We start from the raw sequence: 24,221 nt of genomic DNA, 5'->3' as shown, positions 1-24,221 counted from the left end.
CCAAGAAGTCCTGCATTTAAAAAAAAGAAAGTTTACTTACCCCATTTCCCAGCTTCTTAGACCTGGACTTTTTTATCTTGAAATACATATTAATATTCTGAGAAACTTTAGAGACTATTAGTGGATGAATAAAACATTGTTTTCAAAGGTTTATATCCTTTTTTGCCCCTCTCATCAACCGTCTGTTAATATTCAGTAAGAACTAGTGATCTGGGGAACACACTTTGAGAAACTCTACTTTAGGGTGGGCTTCAAGCCTCTGATCCAACGTGAAGTGTTCCTGCAGTTGAACCCTCCAAGGGCCTCCTTCTCTTTCATTGTCTTTTTGGAGCACTTCGTTGTAAATCTCTCCTTACTGATGAATGGCATTTAGTAGATGCAAATAATTTTACACATAAATTATTATATATATAAATATTCTGAACTGTTATAAATGGGGTTACTCAAACGTCTGCTCCATTTCTCTACTTTCCTCTGAAAGCCAGTAGTGTCTGTTGCTAGTATACTTTATACACTTAGTTTCTACCACTTTGATTCATTTTTTTCTACTTTAGATTTCATGCCTTCCTATCTATGTTAAATGTCTTTTAGCATCATTTAATATTTGGAAGCACTCCATTCCCTTAGAGGTGTGCAATAATAATAATAACCATGATGAAGAATGCTAAAATAGACATTTTTCTTCTTTGAAAATTCCCATACCGTCTCTGCAAGAGCTGTATGGTAATGATGATAATGAAGTCAATGCTAAATTTTCTCTCATGCCCCTACATTTAAGAAGATTTTCTGGATGTCACTAAGAAAGATATGCAAAAATGGAAGTTGGCTTCCAGAATATCACACTCCCAATTTTTCTGCTCCCTCAGTGTGGGTCTCTCCTTCCTAGATGGCTTGCCTGGTTCTGCCTTAGCTCTTCAACCTCTAGAAGCCAGAGTTCCTCGGGGCTTAGTCCTTGCACCAGTTCTCTATCCACCTTCCTCCTTCGGCGATCTCATCCTCTTCTGTCTCTACATAGTATCTGTATGCTGACAACACCTACGTTTATTTCTTCAGCTTGGTTCTGTCCCTTGCAACCCAGATAATATAACCAACACCTCCTTGAATCCTTATTTGAATATCTCGTAAGCATCTCAAACCTAACTCATCTAAAGCTGAATTCCTCATCCTCCATCCAGATTTACTGCTCCCTTTTTGTTCCCTGTCTCGGTAAATGAAATCTCCATCCTGTAGTTGCTTAGGCCAAAAAATGTATAGGTTTCTTTCTCTCACATCCCATATCCAGTCCATCAGCAAATCATGTCAGCTTCACCTCAAAACATTATTTTCTAGAATCTGAGCATGTTTAATACTACCACTTCAGGTCTAGGCACCATCACCTCTCTCCTGGATATTTGTATCCCAACTGGTGTCTTCTGCTTCTGTGCTTGTCCCCCTATAGTCTGTTGTAACCTAGTAGTCAGAGTAATGCTCTTAAAATATGTTACCTCTTTGTTTCAAAACCTTCTGTGGCTTCCCATTACATACAGAGGGAAAGCCCAAGTACATCGGATGATGTCAAGACATAGAAAACAAGGGTTTTCAGCCTCAGCACTGTTGATATTTTGGGCCAGATAATTTTTGTGTTGGGGGCTATACTGTGCACTGTAGGGTGTTCATTGGCATTCCTGGCCTCTCCTGGTTGTCAGTTCAGTTCAGTTCAGTCGCTCAGTCATGTCTGACTCTTCGTGACCCCATGGACTGCAGCTTACCAGGCCTCTCTGTCCATCACCAACTCCTGGAGTTTACTCAAATTCATGCTCATTGAGTTGGTGATGCCATCCAACCATCTCATCCTCTGTCATCCCCTTCTGCTCCTGCCTTCAATCTTTCTCATTATCAGGGTCTTTTCAAATGAGTCAGTTCTTCCCATCAGGTGGCCAAAGTATTGGAGTTTCAGCTTCAGCATCAGCCCTTCTAGCAGATATTCAGGACTGATTTCCTTTAGGATGGACTGCTTGGATCTCCTTGCAGTCCAAGGGACTCTCAAGAGTCTTCTCCAACACCACAGTTCAAAGGCATCAATTCTTCGGCACTCAGCTTTCTTTATAGTCCAACTCTCACATCATACATGCCTACTGGAAAAACCATAGCCTTGACTAGATAGACCTTTGTTGGCAAAGTAATGTCTCTGCTTTTTAATATGCTGTCTAGATTGGTCATAACTTTTCTTCCAAGGAGTAAGCATCTTTTTATTTCATGGCTGCTGTCACCATCTGCAGTGATTTTGGAGCCCAAGAAAATAAAGTCTGTCACTGTTTCCACTGTTTCCCGTCTATTTGCCATGAAGTGATGGGACCAGATGCCATGATCTTAGTTTTCTGACTTTTGAGTTTTAAGCCAACTTTTTCACTCTCTTCCTTCACTTTCATCAAGAGGCTCTTTAGTTCTTCTTCACTTTCTGCCACAAGGGTGGTGTCATCTGCATATCTGAGGTTATTGATATTTCTCCCAGCCATCTTGATTCCAGCTTGTGCTTCATCCAGCCCAGCGTTTCTCATGATATACTCTGCATATAAGTTGTTAAAGCAAAAATGGCTCCAGTCACTGCCAGATATCTACGGGGAGGCAAGTTCACCCCGCATCTAGAACCACTGCTCCAACCCTGATCCCTGCAATACTTCTTCCACCTCATCTCCAACAACCCTCACTTACTTATTCCTCCAGCCATCCCACCTTCATGCTGTTTCTCCAGTACGCTAAACACTCTCTAGCCTTAGGGACTTTGCACTGTTTTTTTTCTCTGCATGGAATCATGTTCCCTTATATAGCCATATGGCTCACTCCCTCACCTCCTTCCCTTCTTTGCTCAGATGTCTTCCCAGTGAGGCCTCCTTTGACCGCCCAATTAATTTAAAACTATCAACACCCGCCTTCCATTTCTTGTACACCATTTCTCCTTCTCCTGCTCTGTCTTTCTGACTTACTTGTTCTTTGTCTCTCTTCCCCAGTTAGAATGTAAGGTTCAAGGTGATAGGTTTCATTTTTCCTGTTTTGTTCACGGCTATACTCCCAGTATCTAGAGCAGTACTTGACACATGATAGTGCTCAAGAAACATTCATTGAATGAATGAAGCTAGCAAATGAAGAAAGTCTCTGAAGTAACTGAAATATTAAAAAGATGTTTTTGTCTTATTGATAGCTCAGGAATTGGTCAATGACTGGTTAGACACCAAACTTAAGCAAGAACTAGCAAGTGATGGGGACAGTGATGCTGAAGACACTGTGTCCAGTATCCCTCCTGTGCCAGAAGCCAGTGGACATTTGAAATATGACAAGTTTGATGGTAAGGACTTATCTGATTGTTCTAAGCTTTAACATCAATGATGGTTCCAAGAAATCTTTTTAATTGTTCTGAATAATAAATAATAAGTTATTTGACTTTTCTGTGTTTTGCTTAGTTTTGTAATTGACTTTAAGTTTTCTTGATTCACTTTAAATTACTTATCTATAGGTCAGTAAATTCATGGTGTTTTTTAAAAATTAAAATATTATATTATTTGTAATTCTTATGATTGGGCTTCCCTTGTAGCTCAGTTGGTAAAGAATCTGCCTGCAATGCAGGAGACCCGGGTTCAGTTCCTGGGTTGGGAAGATCCTCTGGAGAAGGAAATGGCAGCCCACTCCAGTATTCTTGCCTGGAGAATCTCATGGACAGAGGAGCCTGGCGGGCTACAGTCCATGGCATTGCAAGAGTCAGACACAACTTAGTGACTAAACCACAGTGATTATAACAGCAATTAATGCTGATTAAGAATGCCTCTTTCCATTGGATGACTGTTTACTCTGATGGCTGTTTCAATGTTTTACCATATTTAAACATTGACATACCATTTTGTATTTACAAAATGTTTCAAGTATCTTTAGGGCTTCCCTGAGCTAACGTGTGAGAATTCCTCTGTTGTGCTCCAGGAGTCTGAGGTCTTTTCTCTACGCATAAGGGTAGGCATAGTGATGGTGGTGGCAGCTCCCCTTCCGTGACTCAGGCACCCCTGGTGAACTCATCTCACAGCATTTCCCTTGTTTAGGACTCTACAGTCACCAAGTCATGAGCTCTTAAAGTTAAGGGACTCCTCAAGATCACCTAATCTGATTTACTCTCTTCACCCCCTCAGACAGGTTCTTCCAAAGTGTCCCTTATATGGGATAATATAATCTTTGCCTAAACACTTCCAGGATAGAGGGCCTGCACTCTGGGAAGAGCCCATTCAGGGCTCTAATCTTCATAAATTCTTTCTTTTTTAGGAAAAATTGGGATTTTGTCCTTATCTTTTACCCTTTAGTGCAACAGAAAATACTGATATCATTTTCTCTCTCTCTCATGACTAGTCTTCTCTTTTTTTGTGGGAGTTGTAATCCTATCTGAACCTTCATACAGGTCAGTGTTCCTAGACTGAATAGCACCAGTACTTTCAGAAGTTCTTTATATCACATTGTTTCAGATATACCGATTGTCACCTTTAGATATTTTTCTAGTTTAGTGATGTTGTTATTAGAGTGAAGCATTTCAGTACTTAGTATTTATTCTGAAGTGTGTCTGAAACATAATGAAACTGCTACTTTCTTTCATATGGTGCTAATAGATCTAATTATATCTCTACTCAGATTTGTTATTACCTTCTAGTATTGTACCAGGCCTCATTCATTTTATACTTCTAGTATTACTCTTTTGGGGGATCAAAGCACTGAACAAAAATATTACCTAGCCATTAAAAAAGAATGTTTATCAAAATTATTAACTAACATGATTATTTCAATAGGTAAAGAAAAATACTTGACAAAATCAATTCCTGGTTAAAACTCAGCAGTCTAGTAATAAAAGGTAAATTCTTCAACCTGACAAAAGGCATTTATACACATGACACATACAGAAAACAAATACCAAAATGACTAACATAAATCCTACCTTATCAAAAATTGCATTACATATAAATGGATTAAACATTCCAATCAAAAGGTGTAGACTGACAGAAGGAACTTATAATTATGACCTCACTACATGCTGTTTCAAGAGACACAATCTAGAGTCAAAGACACAAATAGGTTGAAAGGAAACGGATGGAAGAAGATGTACTATGCAAACAATAACCATAAAGGGGTGACAGTAGCTTACTAATCTCAGAAAAGATAAGCTCAGGATAAAAAATTGTTACTCAGGACAAGGAAGGGCATTCTATGGTGGTAAAAGGGTCAATCCATCAAGAAAGCATAACAAGGATGAACATATATATACCTAAAAAGAGAGCCCCAAAGTAAGTAAAGCACAAACTGACAAAATTAAAGGGGGAAATAGGTCATTCAGAAAAAACTTGGCGACTTTAGTACCCCATTTTCGATAATGCATAGAATTGAATAGAACATCAGCAAGAAAAATATTCAGAATCACTAGGCATTAGGAAAAAGCAAATTAAAATTACAGTCAGTAACCACTATGATACTATTAAAATGGCTTAATTAAAAAACTGATCATACCGAGTCTTGGTAGGGATGTGGAGAAACTAGAGCACTCCTATACTGCTGGTGAGAATGAGAAATTGTATAACCACTTTGGAAAACGGTTTGACAGTTTCTTAAAAAGTTAAGCATGTACTTACTGTATGATCCAACCATTCCACTCCTAGACATTTTCCCAAGAGAAAAGAAACCATATATTCGTACAAAGACTTGTACACAAATGTTAATAACAACTTTATTTGTAATAGCCAAAATCTGAAAACAATCCAAATGTCTATTCCAAATGAGAAAAATGAATTAATTGTGGTATGTCCATACAGTGGAATACTACTCAGCAGTAAAAAGGGATACACTATTGATAGAACAACATGAATGAACCTCAGAATAATTATACTGAGTTTAAAAAAGCATGACCAAAAAGAATACATAGTGTATAATTTAATTGATACCAAATTCTGGAAAACATAAACTAATCTTTTGGCAGAAAGCAGGGCTGAGATTATCTCTGGGATACGGCAAAGGGCATGGGAAGAACTTAGAGGAAGAGATTGCAGATCAGCATGAGGACCCTTTTGCAGCTGACAGACAAATTCATTATCTTGATTGTAATGAATTTACTGGTATCTATATATGTCAAAACTTACTGTAGACTTTAAATATTTATAAGTTTATTGTATGTTGGTTATACCACAGTAAAGCCTCTTTTACAAAGAGCACTGGAGTCGTCAAGGATGTTTAAATCCTTGCAATACAAATGTAAAAGTATTATCTTTTAAATTTGGCAGCGAGGAAGTTAGTGACTTGGGTGAAGGCAGTTCCTCATGAGTAGAGGCTTTTTCCTCTTAGTTGAAGGTAGTTGCTGAGGGTTGTACTCATCCAGTTGGCATTATCAGTTACTATTTATTGAACTCACAGCTTTGTATTTTTATTGTACCAGGATTATTTATATAAATATGGAAATTATACTAAAATGAAATTTTAAAAAAGTCTTTCGATTTTCCCTTTTTTGTTGTTGTTCTGTTTCCCCCAGATTTATGTGGTTATTTGGAGGAAGAAGATGAAAGTACCACTGTTCAAAAATTCATAGACCATCTGCTCCATAAAGACGTGGTGGATTCTGGGATATTGGAAGATCTTAGAATGAATGAAAACCAAGACAAGAAGTGGCAGAAGGATCCTCGTCTTACCATGGAGATGAGACATAAGCAGGTGGGAGGGAAAAGCAAAATTAAAATGGATAACAGGAAGCAATCTTGGTGTAACACATTTAATAAGCTTAAATAAAGACTTAGGCTTTATTGTGAAAAAGGGTGCCATCTGTGGTTTGGTTAGAAAGAATAAAAATAAAATATAAGAACTTCAGAAGAAAAATAATGCTCATAAACTGAGGATAGGAAACAATTTAAGAAAACCAAAAAGAGGAATAATTGATTTTGACCAAGAGAGTGGTGAGCTAGGCTTTATTAGTTTGGATGTGGTACTTCCTATTATAAATATGTAGATTGGGTTTTGCTCGAATTTGGTTTTTGAATTGCAGTGTCAAGATATTAATATCACGAATATTCTGGTGAATGTTATAATGATAATTCTTTTCTAGACAGTGGAAAAATTTACTCATTTTGTGATTATAATTTGAAAGGGAGGACAGAGCTGAATTAAATCTAGTTCATCTGTTTTGAATTAGAAAGGCATATGGGAACTTTCTTTTCTCCAAAGGGAATAGTAGGTTATAGGAAAAAGATTCATCTCAACACTTTGTAGAGGAGCTTCAGGAAGTCAGAATGACCAAGTCTTTTCCACAGGTCCAGAACCAAGACCAGACTAGAATTAATGTCTGTATGTGTGTATGCTGTCTTTTTGTAATACTGAATTTCTGATTACTTTAAACCATAAGTTATGCTAAAGCAGCACTAAGGATGTTAGAGAAACTGGGGTAGAAGTATGAGCCTGGTTTGGATTTATGATGAAAGATGGGGAAATGGCTCACTAAGAGCCATTAGCTAGAAGTCTTATTACAATTGGAGAATAAGATAAGGGTAAAGTTAAGTGAAACAGGAAGGAAAGGATCCCTCTTTAATTCATTAATTCACAGCTAGTTAAGCCTCTAAAGAATTAATGAATTTGAAAAAAAAATGATTGTGCTTATTCAGAAATGTCTGTGAAGTTCATGATTTTGATTTTCAAATATGATCCAGAATCACTGACAAATTTAAATAAAGGTAGAATTGAATAAAAGGTCATGATGTTTCTGAAGTCAGTAAATCACTGTTCTAGCCTTTACAAAGTAACCTGTCAAAAGTACCCTTATCCTTTATTAAATTATAATTAGCGTACAGACAGAGCCTGAGTAAATACCAGTAATGTACACCTTGGAAGATCTTACGGATAGGAAATCGTTACTAAACAAGAATCCAGAACTTGGCATGCAACCCATTTGATTTCAACTTTTTCATGGTGCTGATAATTCCCAATTGTCTGGGGTTGTCTTTCCTGACTTCATTTAAAACTTTGTATTGGCCATGACCCAGTAAACAAATGAACTTTCCCTCTTTTTCTGATAAACAGTGGGGTTCTGGGCCAGCATGTTTCAAAGTAGTTGTATTCTGAACTTCAAAATGTGTTCTTAGGTTTTGCATATCCCTTTCTACTTGAGAGGCTGCATCTCAACCTTGATGTATTCTCTTGAAGGTAAAAGAAAATCGCTTAAGACGTGAGAAAGAACTAGAGCTCCAGAGAATTGAAAAGACCCTGAAAAAATCGGCCTTCTTAGAGGCTCAGTATCTGGTGCAAGAAGAGAAGAAAAGGAAGGCTCTAGAGGCCAAGAGAGAGGAGGAGGAGATTCAAAGGGAGATGGTAAAGCTGCGGAGGGAGATAATTGAGAGGCGACGCACAGTGGAAGAAGCATGGAAAATGTAAGCCAGCCATGATAAGCAGCGTGAAGCTTTTTTGTTTAAGCATTCATTTTGGAAGTACTCTAAAGTTCTTTAAAATGTACCAACAATGCAATAACAAGACACGAAAGAGAAATCATCCACTATTCCATCATCTTAACAAGTTAGTTATTTTCATTTTTCCATGTTTCCTCCTGGTCTTGGTTCCTTTAGGTACTTAATTGCAACCATAAAATAAATTTGTCTTTCTGCTTGTAATTACCACATTGCCTGGACTCCTAAGGTCTGTATTTTACTCCATTGAGTTCCTATACCATAATTTATGTAATGACCTCCACTTTTCATACTGGTAAGCGTTTCAGCTAATTTCAGATTTTTCGCCAGTACGTAGTTCAGTGAGCATCCTTAAGCACAGACTGTTTTCATTCTTTTGAATTATGTTCTTAGGTGTGTAATTACTGAGTTAAATGGAGTAGACTTTTATGACTCTTGAAACATTGCCTAATTCATTTCCCAATGGGTTGTACTTATTTACATGATTGCTGGCAGTGGGCTGCACTCAGCATTGGGGAAGGTCATCACTTTCAATATTTTTACACTTCTAATAGGTATCTTGTTGGTTAGTTTGCATCTGTTTGTGTACCTGAATGTTTTTAAGGTTGAAAATGTTTCCTTATGCACAGTTACTAATTTTGCCTCATTCTGTTGTGAATTGCCTCAGTGTCCCATCTTCAGATAAGCATACAGAGAGTCACCATGGCCTTATTGCCACTGATAAAAAAAATCTGACAAAACAGGGAAATCAAAATAGTCCTCACAGGATGTAGTACTGTTGTGGGTCTTCAGGCAGAGAATGAGCTTTGTAAGTGAAATTACTAACGTATTTATTCTGAAAAACAGCACTGATGCATAAGCTGCAGAAGCCTAAGGACAACGTGCCCGAAGTGCCTGAATACTCAAACTGAGAGGCCAGGAAGACCTATTAGATAATCCCTTCCACCCCCATCCGCCTATGCAGCTTTCCCCTCTGTGTTCCTGATTGCTCTCATCCCACCCAATTTAAAACAGCTCAGCAGTGGACGTGCATTTCATTCTTTCAAGTGCCAGGCTCAGGCCTCCTCCAGATGCCCTTCCTTTTAGAAAGCAATCACCAGTGTTTTAGTGAGTTCTTGCTAAGGTCAGCCTTGCTCTTCAGATTGCTCTCAAGCCCTGACAAATCTAGGCTGACCTAAAATAAATTGTGAAAACAGCATTTGATGGTAGCCAGAAGCTCTGCTCATAGTGGGCACTCCACAGACGTTCACTCACCAGACATTTCTCTTAAAAGTTAAAAGCTTATCCACAGATACAGTGAGACAGGGAACATGCAGTCCTTCTAGGTGGACGAACTGATCTAAACGTTCCAGAAAGCAATTTGGCAATAAACTATAAGAGCCATGAAAAATGTTATTATCACTTGACCTGGAAATTCCAGTCCTAGGAAAACTACCCTAAATAAATAATCAGAAATCCAAATATTTATACACAAAGATAGTGAAAATAACATTATTTATAGTAATAAATATTGGAGAAATTAATAAATACCTGTTGTACAATGAAACAGCACTGACATGTTATCAGTGTGTTTTCTGGGTAGAAATATGTAAGGCGAGTGTGCTGACCACTATGCTCCGGAAATGTTGCCTGGGTACAGATATGGGTGTCCTTTATACTTCTCCAGTTTTTCACAGCGAGCAGATACTGCTTTCATAACAGATACATATTTTGATGTTATTTTAAAAAATTAGATCCATGGTGTTAATATGAGAACTGTATTTCTTTTAATGCCCACTGTGATCTGCCTGTAACTATCTAATATAACACTGTTATGGCGTTAGTCAGTTGGGAAAGTCAGTAAAATGTTATTGTTGGTAGGGCTTTTTAATTTATTTGTAAAGTAGCCTAAATCTGCTCCATTGAATAGTTTCAAAAGTGTCTTCTCTAACAGGTTTATTAATTACGAAGGGAAAAATAGCAACTTTACACTGGAAAAGCTGCCTTAACCAAGTGATGGGTCATATTCTCAGTAATAAGATATAACTTTGTGTGCTCCCATAGGATATATGATAATTAATGAATAAATATCTTTAGATTATTCTGGCATCCCTCTCTCAATTTGAGTTTCCACAACTGTAAAGTGAAATTCAGAGAGACTAGGTGACTCTCCAAAGTTTTCACAGCTGGTTGTGGCAGAGCCCATGAATCCTGATTCCTGGCAGATGCCATCTCTACTACATCACTGATAAAATGTATACCTTATACACATACATACCTGTACAGTTTTAATACACTCCAGTAAGAAGGCAATGGTTAAGAGCTGGCTTGGATTGGTGAGGGTAAAGGGATTACCTGAATGAGAAAGAAAGGATAGGTGGGTGATCAAGAGAGAACCAGAAATTTGAGCAACAAAGTTACTAAGAGATTCTTGTTAACTTCCCTGAAGTCCTTTTCCTCTTTGTTATTATGTACTATTTTTTCTCTTTTCAATTATTTTTAAATTAATATAATTCCATTCTCTCCTTATTCAGTAACACCTGATTCTTTTATTATTTTTCTTCCTAGAAACCTTGTGAAAGCCTTATGATAAAAATCTCACTTCTTTCTTACCTGAGGGTCCTGTTTTATCTCCTCTTGTGAGAAGAGAGAGAACTCATGTCTGTATCAGAGGATATCTAATGGTTGTTATCTCTCAAATTTTGATCAGTATTATTCAATGTTAAACTCAATGAATACACTTTACTAAAATTTCTATAAGGTTTTCTACTTTGCAGAATACATTATAACTGTTATTTCATTTAACTGTATTTTATAAAAAAATAAACTAACTCAGAAAACTCACTCTGTAATTTTAGGCCCAGATCTAAAATTCTCTACCTTCTGATGGAAAATTCAGTGTTCATTCCACTGTGACAGATTCTAATCAAGTCTGTTGTTCATACATGTCGTTTTTAATTGTTATTAATAGAGAGAAGAAGAAGCAAGAAAATTCTCCAAAAATTCCAGAGAAAGGCACGTTTCAAAGTGTTCTTATTCTTCCGGATGAAGAAAAAATGGCAAAAGAAAGAAAGAAGAAGCTAAAAGAGTTATTAATTCAAACTTTCAAGGAAAATCACCAGGTAGGAATTGTAACATCTCTTTGTTCAGCATTCTGCAGTGTAAATGACAAAGGGCTCCATCAGAGATGTGACAGTGTAACACTGAGCCCAACGGAGCCTTGTTACAAATACCAGACATGCCCACACCATTTGCTCTGTGCTACCCAACTGACTCAGTACATAAGGGAGCATTTCGATCTCTTATTCAGGAGCTATTCTTACATACTCTGTGTGATCCTGAGAAATTGGGGGTATGTATGAATTTGTGATGTCTTTCTAAATTACCCTTTTTGGTGCAGTGTGTAAGTACTAATGTAGATCCCTGGCAGTTTGCAAGCATAGCTTCCACTTTGACAGTCTTAACTTTTATTCAGAAGAATTATTCAGAAAGCTACTTGCCTTTTGGTAGCTCAAATCCTGAACAGTAATATATGGGTGCTTCTACTTTTAATGGCATGCATTTTATTTTGCTCTTCTATCACTTTCTTTAGTTCCACTTTTTGTAAAATTAACTGGCCAATTTTTTATTGACTATTGCACATCCTCCCCCAGGCTATTTAGACAGAAATATTTTTCAGTGAAGTAGGATCAAAGGCAATATAAATTTGGAGCTTACAGTGTTTCAGGTAAAAAGAATTCCTTGGAACATTTTTAAATGAGGTCTGATGAGAAAAGACAAATACCCATGTTTTATGTCTCCAACAACAGCCACCCCATGGCCTTGGGCATTGCTGAAATTCAGTGAAAGTTAATGGAATGAATGTACAAATGAATGGATTTAATAAGTGAAAAGAATGTCAGGAAGAGATTGCGGGAGCTTGATAAATGTTGTTTAGTCGCTAAGTCATGTCCAACTCTTAGCGACCTTGTTGGCTGTAGCCCACCAGGCTCCTCTGTCCATGGATTGCCCAGGCAAGAATACTGGATTGGGTTGCCAATTCCTTCTCCAGGGGATATTCTCTATCCAGGGATTGAACCTGCATCTCCTGCTAAACAGGCAGATTCTTTACTACTAAGCCACCTGGAAGCCCTAGGATAGACTAAAATGGCCCCAGAAATCAATAACAGGCATTTGGATATGACATGGATAACTAAGATATGAGGGGGAAAATAAAGTAGTGAAAGCAATTCTTTAAAAAATAAAGAGCTAGACATGTTTGATGGCAGCATTTTAGACTGTCAGGCAAGAAGTCATAACTATTCAAACGTAGAACAACAAGAGTTTGGCCAGAGTTTTGGCTTTAGGAATAGGCAGAGAAAAGCGCAGTAGGGGGAGATATTAAGGGTTGGGATTAACGTTTTGGGAAAGATTGGCAAAGCCTGTTCGATGCTGTGTCCTCCATGAGATGAATGGAGTTAATGTGTCCTCCTAAAGTAACAGTTCAAATTTCTGAGAGCAAATTGGGAAGGAACTAAGTGTAGAGGGGGCTTTTTTAAGAGGACATCAGGGCAAAGGGCCATGCTTTGTTCCAGCCAGTGAGAGATGGATAACATGTGTGTTTTCCATAAGATTATTTTTTAATTTCATCCAAGTCCAACTATGCAAGGAGTGATACAGTCATCCATTGGTATTCACAGGGTAATTGGTCCAGGATCCCAAGTATATACCAAAATCTGTAGATGCTCTAATCCCTTATACAAAATAGTGTGGTATTAGCATATAGCCTATTCACATACTTCTGTGTGCTTTAGATCATCTCTGGATTACTTAGAACACCTATATAAAAAATAAACAGAAACCTGAATTAGGTTGAGTCCAGGAGACCAGCAGAGGGAGCTTTCATGCCCTGTGACAATAGCAGAGCCCAAAGAAGATAAAACTATTTCCTGGCAAGAACTGAGCCAATGAAAAGCCATGAACTCTGCTTACTACTGGGGTTTGATCTCTGAGTCATAAAGATCCCCTGGAGAAGAGAACAGCCACCCATTCCAGTATTCTTGCTTGGGAAATCCCATGAACAGAGGAGCCTGGTGGGCTACAGTCCATGGGGTCGTACCGAGTCAGACACGGCCGAACGACTAACACTTTCACCTTGACTGCTTACTGCAGCCCTCCCAACATAATCTTCCCCTCTGTCAGAGTTCTTCTCCCCTTGCTATGAAAGAACTTGAACATGGCTCACCATGGGTACAGATCCCGACTTACAGATCTCTGCTGATTCCAGATAAACCCAAAGTTTGCTGGAATAATGCTCGGCAGTCTGTTTGTTCCACGTCAACACCTAATACAGTATAAATGCTATGTAAATAGTTGTAAATACAATGTGACTGCTATGTAAATAGTTTCCAGCATGGCAAATCAAGTTTTGCTTTTTGAAACTTTTCTAAAATTTTTTTTTCCCCAATATTTTCTATCCACAGTTGGTTGAATCCACAGCTGTATTGCTTGGAGATACAGAGGGTTGACTGTATGTTTCATAAAGAAGTGCTAGGTATGAATTCTAGATACATATAAAGAGTTTTACAAAATTAGTGGCCTATTGAAACAAATTACTCAACTTTTAAAGGGTCAGATGGTATATTTAAAAATGAGACAATAAATGATCTATACTTTGCCACAGACTCTGCTTGATTTGAACATATATTTTTGAGTCTTCATTTTGAAATAATTTTAGACATGCAGAAAAATTGCAAAAAAAATAGTACATGGAGTTCCTGAATACCCTTCACCCAGCTTTCCTCAATGTTAACATCTTATGTAACCATAGTACAATTACCAAAACTAGGAAATTAACATTGGTAAAATGCCAGTAAGTACAATTAGCAAGACTTAATAGAATGTCACCTATTTTTCCACCAATGTCCTTTTTCCGCTTTAGGACTTCATTTGTAATTTCATGCTGAAGTTGCTTGCTGTATCTCCTTAGTCTCCTGTTTGTGGTCATTCTCCAGACTTCCCTTCTCTTTTATGACTGACATTTTTGAAGAGTACTGGTCAGGTATTTTGTAGAATGCCTCTCAATTTGAGGTTTTCCGAAGCTCTTCTTAGATTGAGATTATGCATTATTGGTGATAACGCAATAAGAAATGATCCTGATCCGCTCTCAGTATAATATCAGTTCAGTTCAGTTCAGTCGCTCAGTTGTGTCTGACTCTTTGCAACCCCATGAACCGCAGCACGCCAGGCCTCCCTGTCCATCACCAACTCCTGGAGTTCACTCAAACTTGTGTTCATTGAGTCGGTGATGCCACCCAACCATCTCATCCTCCGTCATCCCCTTCTTCTCCTACCCTCAATCTTTCCCAGCATCAGGGTCTTTTCAAATAAGTCAGCTCTTCACATCAGGTGGCCAAAGTATTGCAGTTTCAGCTTCAGCATCAGTCTTTCCTATGAACACCCACGACTGATCTCCTTTAGGATGGACTGGTTGGATCTCCTTGCAGTCCAAGGGACTCTCAAGAGTCTTCTCCAACACCACAGTTCAAAAGCATCAATTCTTCAGAGTTCAGCTTTCCTTATAGTCAGACTCTCACATCCATACATGACCACAGGAAAAACCATAGCCTTGACTAGACGGACATTTGTTGGCAAAGTAATGTCTCTGCTTTTTAATATGCTGTCTAGGTTGGTCATAACTTTTCTTCCAAGGAGTAAGTGTCTCTTAATTTCATGGTTGCAGTCACCATCTGCAGTGATTTTGGAGCCCCCCAAAATAAAGTCAGCCAGTTTCCACTGTTTCCCTATCTGTTTGCCATGAAGTGATGGGACCGGATGCCATGATCTTCAAGCCAACTTTTTCTCCTCTTTCACTTTCATCAAGAGTTCTTTAGTTCTTCTTCACTTTCTGCCATAAGGGTGGTGTCGTCTGCATATATGAGGTTATTGATATTTCTCCTGGCAATCTTGTGCCTCTTCCAGCCTAGCGTTTCTCATGATGTACTCTGCATATAAGTTAAATAAGCAGTGTGACAATATACAGCTTGACATACTCCTTTTCCTATTTGGAACCAGTCTGTTGTTCCATGTCCAGTTCTAACTGTTGCTTCCTGACCTGCATATAGGTTTCTCAAGAGGCAGGTCAGGTGGTCTGGTATTCCCATCTCTTTCAGAATTTTCCACAGTTTATTGTGATCCACGCAGTCAAAGGCTTTGGCATAGTCAATAAAGCAGAAATAGATGTTTTTCTGGAACTCTCTTGGGGTACGTAATCTTTGTTTTTGTTTTTGGCTGTGCCATGTGGCTTGTGGGATCTTAGTTCTTCAATGTGGGATTGAACCCAGGCCCTCAGCAGTGAAAGCATGTCGTCCTAACTCCTGGACTGCCAGGGAACTCCACATAATGTTAATATGTCTTATTACTGTTGATGTTCACCTCAGTCACATAAGATTGTGTCTGCTGGGTTTCTCCACTGTAAAGTTACCATGTTTTCCTTTGTAATTCATATCTTAGAGGAAATATTGTGAAACTATGCAAGTATTCTGTTTATCCTTAAACTTTCACTTACCGATTTTAGCATTCATTGTAACTTCCCTGTAACAATAATTTATGTGGTAGTTGTCTAAGGATGATTTTGTATTTCCCTCATCTTTTCTCCATTTATTCATTTAGATTCTTCTAGAAGGGAAAACTGTACCTTCTTCCCCATTTATTTGTTTACTCATTTTTTCAGTTACCTATCTGTATCAGTATGGACTTGAGGATATTTACTTGATCCTTTGGATTATATTCTAATATTATTATTTACTTTGTTTTCCAAATTATTCTAATCTTGGCCATGGGAACTCATTCTGGTTGATTCCTTTGCCCTTTCAAAATCCTTTCTTTCTGGCACCATAGGATATTCCAAGCTCATGTTATACTTTCCCTGCCCTAACTCTGGAACCAACCACTTCTACTTGGAACCCTACTTCCATTTGTTGGAGAATATTTAGAAACCGAGATCTGGTTGCTAGCTGTGCTTACTGCATGTTTTCTGGACCCTCTTGGCAGACAGATTTGGGAAATTGATGTACATATACTAACCTACATATACACACACATTATATTTTTTTCTGTGTCTGTCTATGTGTACGCACATTAAAATCCACTAGTTCATACTGAAACATCCAGTTCTGGTACAACAGCACAGAGGACATGTTCTTCTTCCCTTCCTTTTTTGTAACTTTTTCCGTATCTATCTGTATATTAAAATAATTTTAATAACTTCAACCCTAATCCAGCATCATAGGTTTCAGTGTAGCCTTCCCCCTTGCTTATTTATGCCTGGAAATTATTATCTAAAATATATTTATTTAGCCCTTGTTGTTGCCGTTCAGTCACTGAGTCGTGTCTGCCTCTTTAAAACCCATGGACTGCAGCATGTCAGATTTTCGTGTCCTTCACTAACTCTCGGAGTTTATTCAAACTCATGTCCATTGAGTCAGGGATGCCATCCAACCATCTCATCGTCCGTCGCCCTCTTCCCCTCCTGCCCTCAATTTTTCTCAGCATCAGGGTCTTTTCCAGTGAGTTGGCTCTTCACGTCAGATGGCCAAAGTATTGGAGCTTAGCTTTAGCAGCAGTCCTTCCAATGAATAATTGGGGTTGATTTCCTTTAGGATTGACTGGTTTGATTTCTGTGCAATCCAAGGGACTCTGAGGAGTCTTCTCCAGCACAGTTCGAAAGCATCAATTATTTTAAACTGTTTTATTTGTAAATTGTTTTATTTTGAATTATTTAAACTATTTTAGTCCTAGTATACTATAAAAGTAGTTTTAGAATTGGTAACCTATACTTCTGTGGAAACAAATTTACTGGCTACTGTGTATATGTATACAGCTATTTTTGATTTCAGCCTTATTCAGCCAAAATTGTTTTCCAAAGTTACCTAGGTTGGTTGTTTTCTTCCCCTTCCCCTTTCATATGATTATGTTATTCATGTGCTTTATTGTCAGTGAACCTCTCAATTTCGATTATTCCAGTGGATGTAGGTAAAACTGAGACATGGGGGAAAACCCACTGACCAGACTCTTCAGGCTTTTACATAGACTTGACTGGAAACAGAACGGCCCCTGGTAAGCGCCGGCAGAGTTAGCAGGTCCTCTGGGCTCATTATGTTGGTCCCAATCCATGTTCATAGCCTGGCTCTGAAGGAGCCTAAAGCTGCCCTTGGGTAATGAAACTTGGATACTCAGCAGCCTAAATATGACCACAGTATAAAAAGGGGGAAAATGCCTACCTGGCTTGCAGCGAGCAGAGAGATAGCAGGAAGCTCTTGTCAGCACCCTCCGAACAGTTCACTAGCACAAACTCAACAGCAAGCTAAGTAATTTGCAGGAAGACTTCAAAGAATCTGTTTCTCAGGGTTGCTCTAGTTCAGGCTCTTTTAACTCCTATATTCTTTGTGCTTTGACTCTGGCTTCTGTTTGTCAGACAATTTCTTAACATCACATTTGGGCCACATTATTTAATAGGAGACTCTGAGAGAAACAGAGCAGGCTGTCTTACCAATACACAAGCTCAGGGGTAGCACTGTTCATACCTCTTTCCCACCCATTTTAGTACCAGGTCTTTTTATGTTGTCAAAACACTTACTTTTATATAGAAACTTTGTACTTCTACCCTACCCTACTTTCTCTTTGATCTTACAGTGAAATCTCTTGGGGAGATTCAGCAATCCATGTGTCATTGCTAATTAGCAGAAACAACAAGGGATTAACTATGAAATTCTTACACTGGTTAGCAAGTGCCCTTCTTAATTCTCACCCTGTTCTGAAATGCATTTTATGTTTTCTTCAGATAAGCAAATCTGTGATCCTTCCTGCATGTAAAAGTTGAAGAAAACAAAGAAGGATGGGCTGACACTCACTAAATCTTAAATCTAGGGGCGAGGGTTTTGGTTTGTTTATTTAAGTATCTCTGTTAGAGGATATGATAATAAAGACCTAAAGGAGGCATCTTCGATGTTATGGTTGTGACATGAGTTCAGTTCAGTTCAGCCGCTCAGTCATGTCCGACTCTTTGTGACCCCATGGGCTGCAGCACGCCAGGCCTCCCTGTCCATCACCAACTCCTGGAGCTTACTCAAACTCATGTCCATCGAGTCAGTGATGCCATCCAGCCATCTCATCCTTTGTCGTCCCCTTCTCCTTCTGCCTTCAGTCTTTCCCATCATCAGGGTCTTTTCTAATTAGTCAGCTCTTGACATCAGGTGGCCAGAGTATTGCAGTTTCAGCTTCAACATCAGTCCTTCCAATGAACACCCAGAACTGATCTCCTTTAGGATGGACTGGTTGGATCTCCTTGCAGTCCAAGGGACTCTCAAGAGTCTTCTCCAACACCGCAGTTCAAAAACATCAATTCTTTGGAGTTCAGCTTTCTTAATAGTCCAACTCTCACATCCATACATGACCACTGGAAAAACCATAGTCTTGACTAGATGGACCTTTGTTGGCAAAGTAATATCTCTGCTTTTTAATATGCTGTCTAGGTTGGTCATAACTTTCCTTCCAAGGAGCAAGCGTCTTTTAATTTCATGGCTGCAGTCACCATCTGCAGTAATTTTGGAGCCCAAAAAGATGAAAGTCTGTCACTGTTTCCCCATCTATTTGCCATGAAGTAATGGGGCGAGATGCGATGTTCTTAGTTTTCTGAATGTTGAGTTTTAAGCCAACATTTTTACTTTCCTCTTTCACTTTCATCAAGAGGCTCTTTAATTATTCTTTGCTTTCTGCCGTAAGGGTGGTGTCATCTGCATATCTGAGGTTATTGATATTTCTTCCGGCAATCTTGATTCCAGCTTGTGCTTCTTCCAGTCCAGCATTTCTCATGATATACTCTGCACATAAGTTAAATAAGCAGGGAGACAAGATACAGCCTGATGTACTCCTTTCCTGATTTAGAACCAGTCTGTTGTTCCATGTCCAGTTCTAACTGTTGCTTCTTGACCTGCATACAGATTTCTCAGGAGGCAGGTCAGGTGGTCTGATATTCCCATCTCTTTAAGAATTTTCCACAGTCTATAGTGATCGACACAGTCAAAGGCGTAGTCAATACAACAGAAGTAGATGTTTTTCTGGAACTCTCTTGCTTTTTCTATGATCCAGTGGATGTTGGCAATTTGATCTCTGGTTCCTCTGCCCTTTCTAAATCCAGCTTGAACATCTGAAAGTTCACGGTCCATGTACTGTTGAAGCCTGGCTTGAAGAATTTTGAGCATACTAGCGTGATACGAGTGCAATTGTGTGATAGTTTGACCTTTCTTTGGGACTAGAATGAAAACTGACCTTTTCCAGTCCTGTGGCCACTGCTGAGTTTTCCAAATTTGCTGGCATATTGAGTGCAGCACTTTCGCAGCATCATCTTTTAGGATTTGAAATAGCTCAACTGGAATTCCATCACCTCCACTAGCTTTGTTCCTAGTGATGCTTCCTAAGGCCCACTTGACTTCGCATTCCAGGATACCTGGCTCTAGGTGATCTGGCTCTAGGTGGTGTGATAATCACGCCATCGTGATTATCTGGGTCATGAAGATCTTTTTTGTATAGTTTTTCTGTGTATTCTTACCACCTCTTCTTAATATCTTCTGCTTCTGTCAGGTCCATACCATTTCTGTCCTTTATTGTTCCCATCTTTGCATGAAATGTCCCCTTGGTATCACTTAATTTTCTTGAAGAGATCTCTAGTCTTTCCCATTGCAATGTTTTCCTCTGTTTCTTTGTATTGATCGCTGAGAAAGGCTTTCTTATCTCTCCTTGCTTATCTTTGGAATTCTCCATTAAAATGGGCATAACTTTTCTTTTCTTTTTTGCCTTTCGCTTCTCTTTTCACAGCTATTTGAAAGTCCTCCTCAGACAACCATTTTTGCCTTTTTGCACTTCTTTTTCTTGGGTATGGTCTTGATCACTGCCTCCTGTACAATGTAGGTAAGAACCTCGTTTATACATCATGATTCCTTCCCAGAGATCTTATTTTTGCAGGACTGCCTACATAACACTGAAACACCACCATTTCTGAGCTGAAACAGCAATTGCTTTTCTCCTCTCAATAATGTTGTCTTATGTTTGGAGAAGGAAATGAAAGAAAAGCCTTTTTACATATAAAACTGCAAAGTAAGAGAAATGTTGGGCACACACATGAAGAATATTGGAATTCATGTAACTTTTCTCTGTTATTACCAAGGATAGCATGTGGTGTGCATTTTAGGACAACTTTGAAGCATTATTATGTATTACTTTATATAGGCACTCAGTGGAAATTTTCTAAATAAAATTTTGTTAGTATTAGTAAAGAGGCTATGTGTTTAGTTGTTACTATACTCTTCTTTACTCTCACCTCTCACAGAAGGGGCAGGGAGAGAGAGCCAATTTACCAAAACATTGCAATGGCATTTTGCTTTTCAAAATGCCATTTTGATCCAAGAGGTTCCAATTCAGAAGCATGGGATTTTTTTTTTAATCTTTTAAAAAATGCTGATTAGATTCTGCTTTTAAAAAAGTTAAGAGTCTTTGGCATAAATTAAGCCCATTCTCTAAATTATACAAAGTAGAATATCTTTTTCCCCTGAACACTAGACATTTCAGGTGAGTATTTATAAGGATCTTAAGAACCATATGGGTGAGGACAAATGACTTCACATCATTGTCTTCTGTCAGACAACATGAGGTGGATCCAGCATTTTTCTAATATATTCTGAGGTAAACCGTACTTTTAGTTGTAGTTGCCAGGGGTTGGGGGTAGGGGGATTCAGTGATGCTAGGGTGGGGAGAATGGGCAGGGAGGAGAGACTGGTAGAAGAGGGAAGAAGGTTTAGAAGGGCATGAAAGAGAAGATGATGGGGAGCGGTAGCTCAGCCTTCTCTAAAGACATGAGGTTATGAAAATTGGTCCAGGCTTTGTTGGGAAAGGAGCCCTAGCCTAGTGAAGAGTCAGCTTATGGACTGTACTATGTCATTCGTTAAAAGATCCCAAAGTGTTTTATTGGTTAAAAATGTAATATGATGAGACTAAGCAAGTGCTTTCTGAAATTCTGCTACTTCTGCAGTGAAACTGAATTAGATAATTGCAGCAATATTATTGATTTAAACTTCTTAGAAGAATTAAGAAGAATTTACAAAATGTCCTTGTGTTAGTAATACATATTGATGCATTTGTGGGTGAAATGATACAATGTCTGATGTCTGGGATTTATTTTTAAATTCCAGAAGAAGCTGACTGAGGGGGTTTATTCTTGTTTTCTGCTTTTGGATGTTTGTCAAATTTCTGTCATAAAGTGTGTTTTTTCTTCTTTTGAAGTTTAAAAGTGAAGGGGAAAAAATTAAACACAGAAGTAAAATGACATCACAGCTTTCAGTCCATAACAAAAGTACCTTTTGTCTGTAGCCATTGTGAGCATTTCACATAGCACTGGTTGTCAAAGTTTAGGCTTTTCCATGAAACCCAACAGCAAATCCAGGTCTTAGCACTGAGTGCTGAAAACTGATCTTTTCTTCATTGATGTATTTATGTAGTTATAAGAGTGTATGTGTTCAGGGGTCGGGGGGGCACAATGATTTTCTCAAATCAGGAGTAAGATGGGATATAGGGGACAGTTTTTCAGTGCTGTATCATCAAGATTCAACAACACATTAAAAGGATCATATACCTTTTAATGATCAAGTGGGGTTTATCCCAGGGATTCAAGGTTTCTTCAACATATGCAGATCAATCATTGTGATACACCATATGAATAAATTGAAAGGTCCTCCTCTCCACTTTTCAGGCACTTTTTAGTGTCTGTGGGGTCCTCTGCCTCAAGATAGTGGTCCTCCAAAAGGAAAAGAGATACGGAGGATTGCTTTCTCGTATAGTGTTAGGATGTCTGTTTCTTTGGGCCTGGCAGCAGCCAAGAGTCAGCTGAGCTCTTTATTTCTAACCTTCGGTCCTTGGTTGGCTCCCCTAGACCACTAGTTGCACCACAGTTAGTTCCATTCGGCAAAAATAAATTGTAAACTTGTTGACATTTTTGTCCTCTTTACAATTCATTGTTTATTTCTCCATGACTGAGAATTTTGATGCAATTATCACTGAGCTTTCTGACAAAAGGGAAATAGCAGAGGAATTCTGATGAGTTACCCACTTCATTAATCAGAACAAGCATCTCTAGTGACAGGGTTAGAATTACAATGAAGATTAGATAGCAAATTGCTGTTCCACCTAACGTCAATCATTCCCAGTGACAGCGGTGTGATTACACTTCAGGGAAGAGCTTTTCTTGCCAACAAAAGGAGGGCAACTCCAGTGCAGGTAATAAATTTAGCAGAGTGAGCTGTCATTTCTTCTCTTGAGTGGAATCCTTAATGACTGAATGATGTTTTGTAGAAGATTTTGAAAGAAGAAAAGCATTTCACTTAAAAACTTTCTAAATTTCACTTTGTAGTTGTTGTTCAGTCACTCAGTCATGTCCACCTCTTTGCAACTCCATGGACTACAGCATGCCAGTCCTTCACTATCCTGTCCTTCACTTTCCCTGTCCTTCAGTATCTCCCGGAGTGTGCTCAAACTCATGTCCATTGAGTAAGTGATGCCATCCAACCATCTCATCCTCTATTGCCCACTTCTCCTCCTGCCCTGAGTCTTTTCCAAGATCAGGGTCTTTTCCAGTGAGTCAGCTCTTGGCATCAGGTGGCCAAAGTATTGGAGCTTCAGCGCTAGCCCTTCCAATGAATATTCAGGGTTGATCACCTTTAGGAGTGACTGGTTTGATCTCCTTGCTGACCACAGGACTCTCAAGAGTCTTCTCCAACACCACAGTTCAAAAGCATCAGTTCTTCAGCACTCAGCCTTCTTTACGGTCCAGCTCTCACATCCATACATGACTACCAGAAAAACCATAGCTTTGACTAGATGGACCTTTGTGACATAGTTATTTCTTTGCTTTTTAATACACTGTCTAGATTTGCTTTTCTTGCAGGGAGCAAGTATCTGTTAATTTCATGGCTGCAGTCACTGGCCACAGTGAGTTTTGTGCCCAAGAAAATAAAATCTGCCATTGTTTTCACTTTTTCCCCATATGTTTGCCATGAAGTAATGGGACCAGATACCATGATCTTAGTTTTTTGAATGTTGTTTTAAGCCAGCTTTTTCACTCTCTTTCACCCTCATCAAGAGATTCTTTAGTTGTTCTTCACTTTCTGCCATTAGAGTGGTATTACTTGCATATCTGAAGTTGTTGATATTTCTTCCAGCAATCTTGATTCCAGCTTGTGATTCATCCAGCCCATCATTTCCCATGAGGGCCTCTGCATATAAGTTAAATAAGCAGGGTGGCAATTTTGATGTACTCCGTTCCCAATTTTGAACTCACTTTGTCATATTTTATTTTAAACATGGGCTTCCCTGGGAGCTCAGTCTAAAGAATCTGCCTGCAGTGCAGGTAGATATGTACTTAGAAGCAGTTCTTCCCACAGTGATTTTCAGCATTTTATTTACCTGTAACAAGTCTTAATTATCACCACAACTGTAAAAAAGAGAAGTTAGAAGTTAGTAAAAGAGCAAATGACATTATTTGAGAATCTATTAGAAATAAAAACATGGTGCAGAAATAAATGAGCTAGATAAGAAACAGAGGGAGATAAGACTAGTTGTCTGCCTCGTTCAAACATGGTTCTCTGGCTTAAGCAGAATCTGTTCCTTTTCCAACCAGCTTTGATTTTAAGTAATAGTTCTTGTTTCAAAGAGCAAAGGGATAGAGCCCTTCTGTAGTTCCAGAGTGGAGAACTGTAGAGGAGAAGTAGGCCTGCGCACTGT

At 38.7% G+C, this 24,221-nt stretch overlaps 1 protein-coding gene across 1 annotated transcript in view; it reads left to right on the top strand.

The window, feature by feature from the left end:
- The window catches only part of CCDC191 (coiled-coil domain containing 191), a 97,293-nt gene that overhangs the window by 9,511 nt on the left and 63,561 nt on the right, over positions 1 to 24,221 (top strand). Inside the window, exons 4-7 of the mRNA XM_005674941.3 lie at positions 3,179 to 3,322; positions 6,521 to 6,699; positions 8,179 to 8,402; positions 11,386 to 11,536. Of these exons, the coding sequence (XP_005674998.2) occupies positions 3,179 to 3,322; positions 6,521 to 6,699; positions 8,179 to 8,402; positions 11,386 to 11,536 (698 nt within the window). The remainder of the gene's footprint in view (positions 1 to 3,178; positions 3,323 to 6,520; positions 6,700 to 8,178; positions 8,403 to 11,385; positions 11,537 to 24,221) is intronic.

This window comes from Capra hircus, chromosome 1 (assembly GCF_001704415.2).
Source record: "Capra hircus breed San Clemente chromosome 1, ASM170441v1, whole genome shotgun sequence".
In the NCBI taxonomy this organism is placed as follows: domain Eukaryota; kingdom Metazoa; phylum Chordata; class Mammalia; order Artiodactyla; family Bovidae; genus Capra; species Capra hircus.
This window is presented reverse-complemented; position numbering and strand designations above follow the sequence as displayed.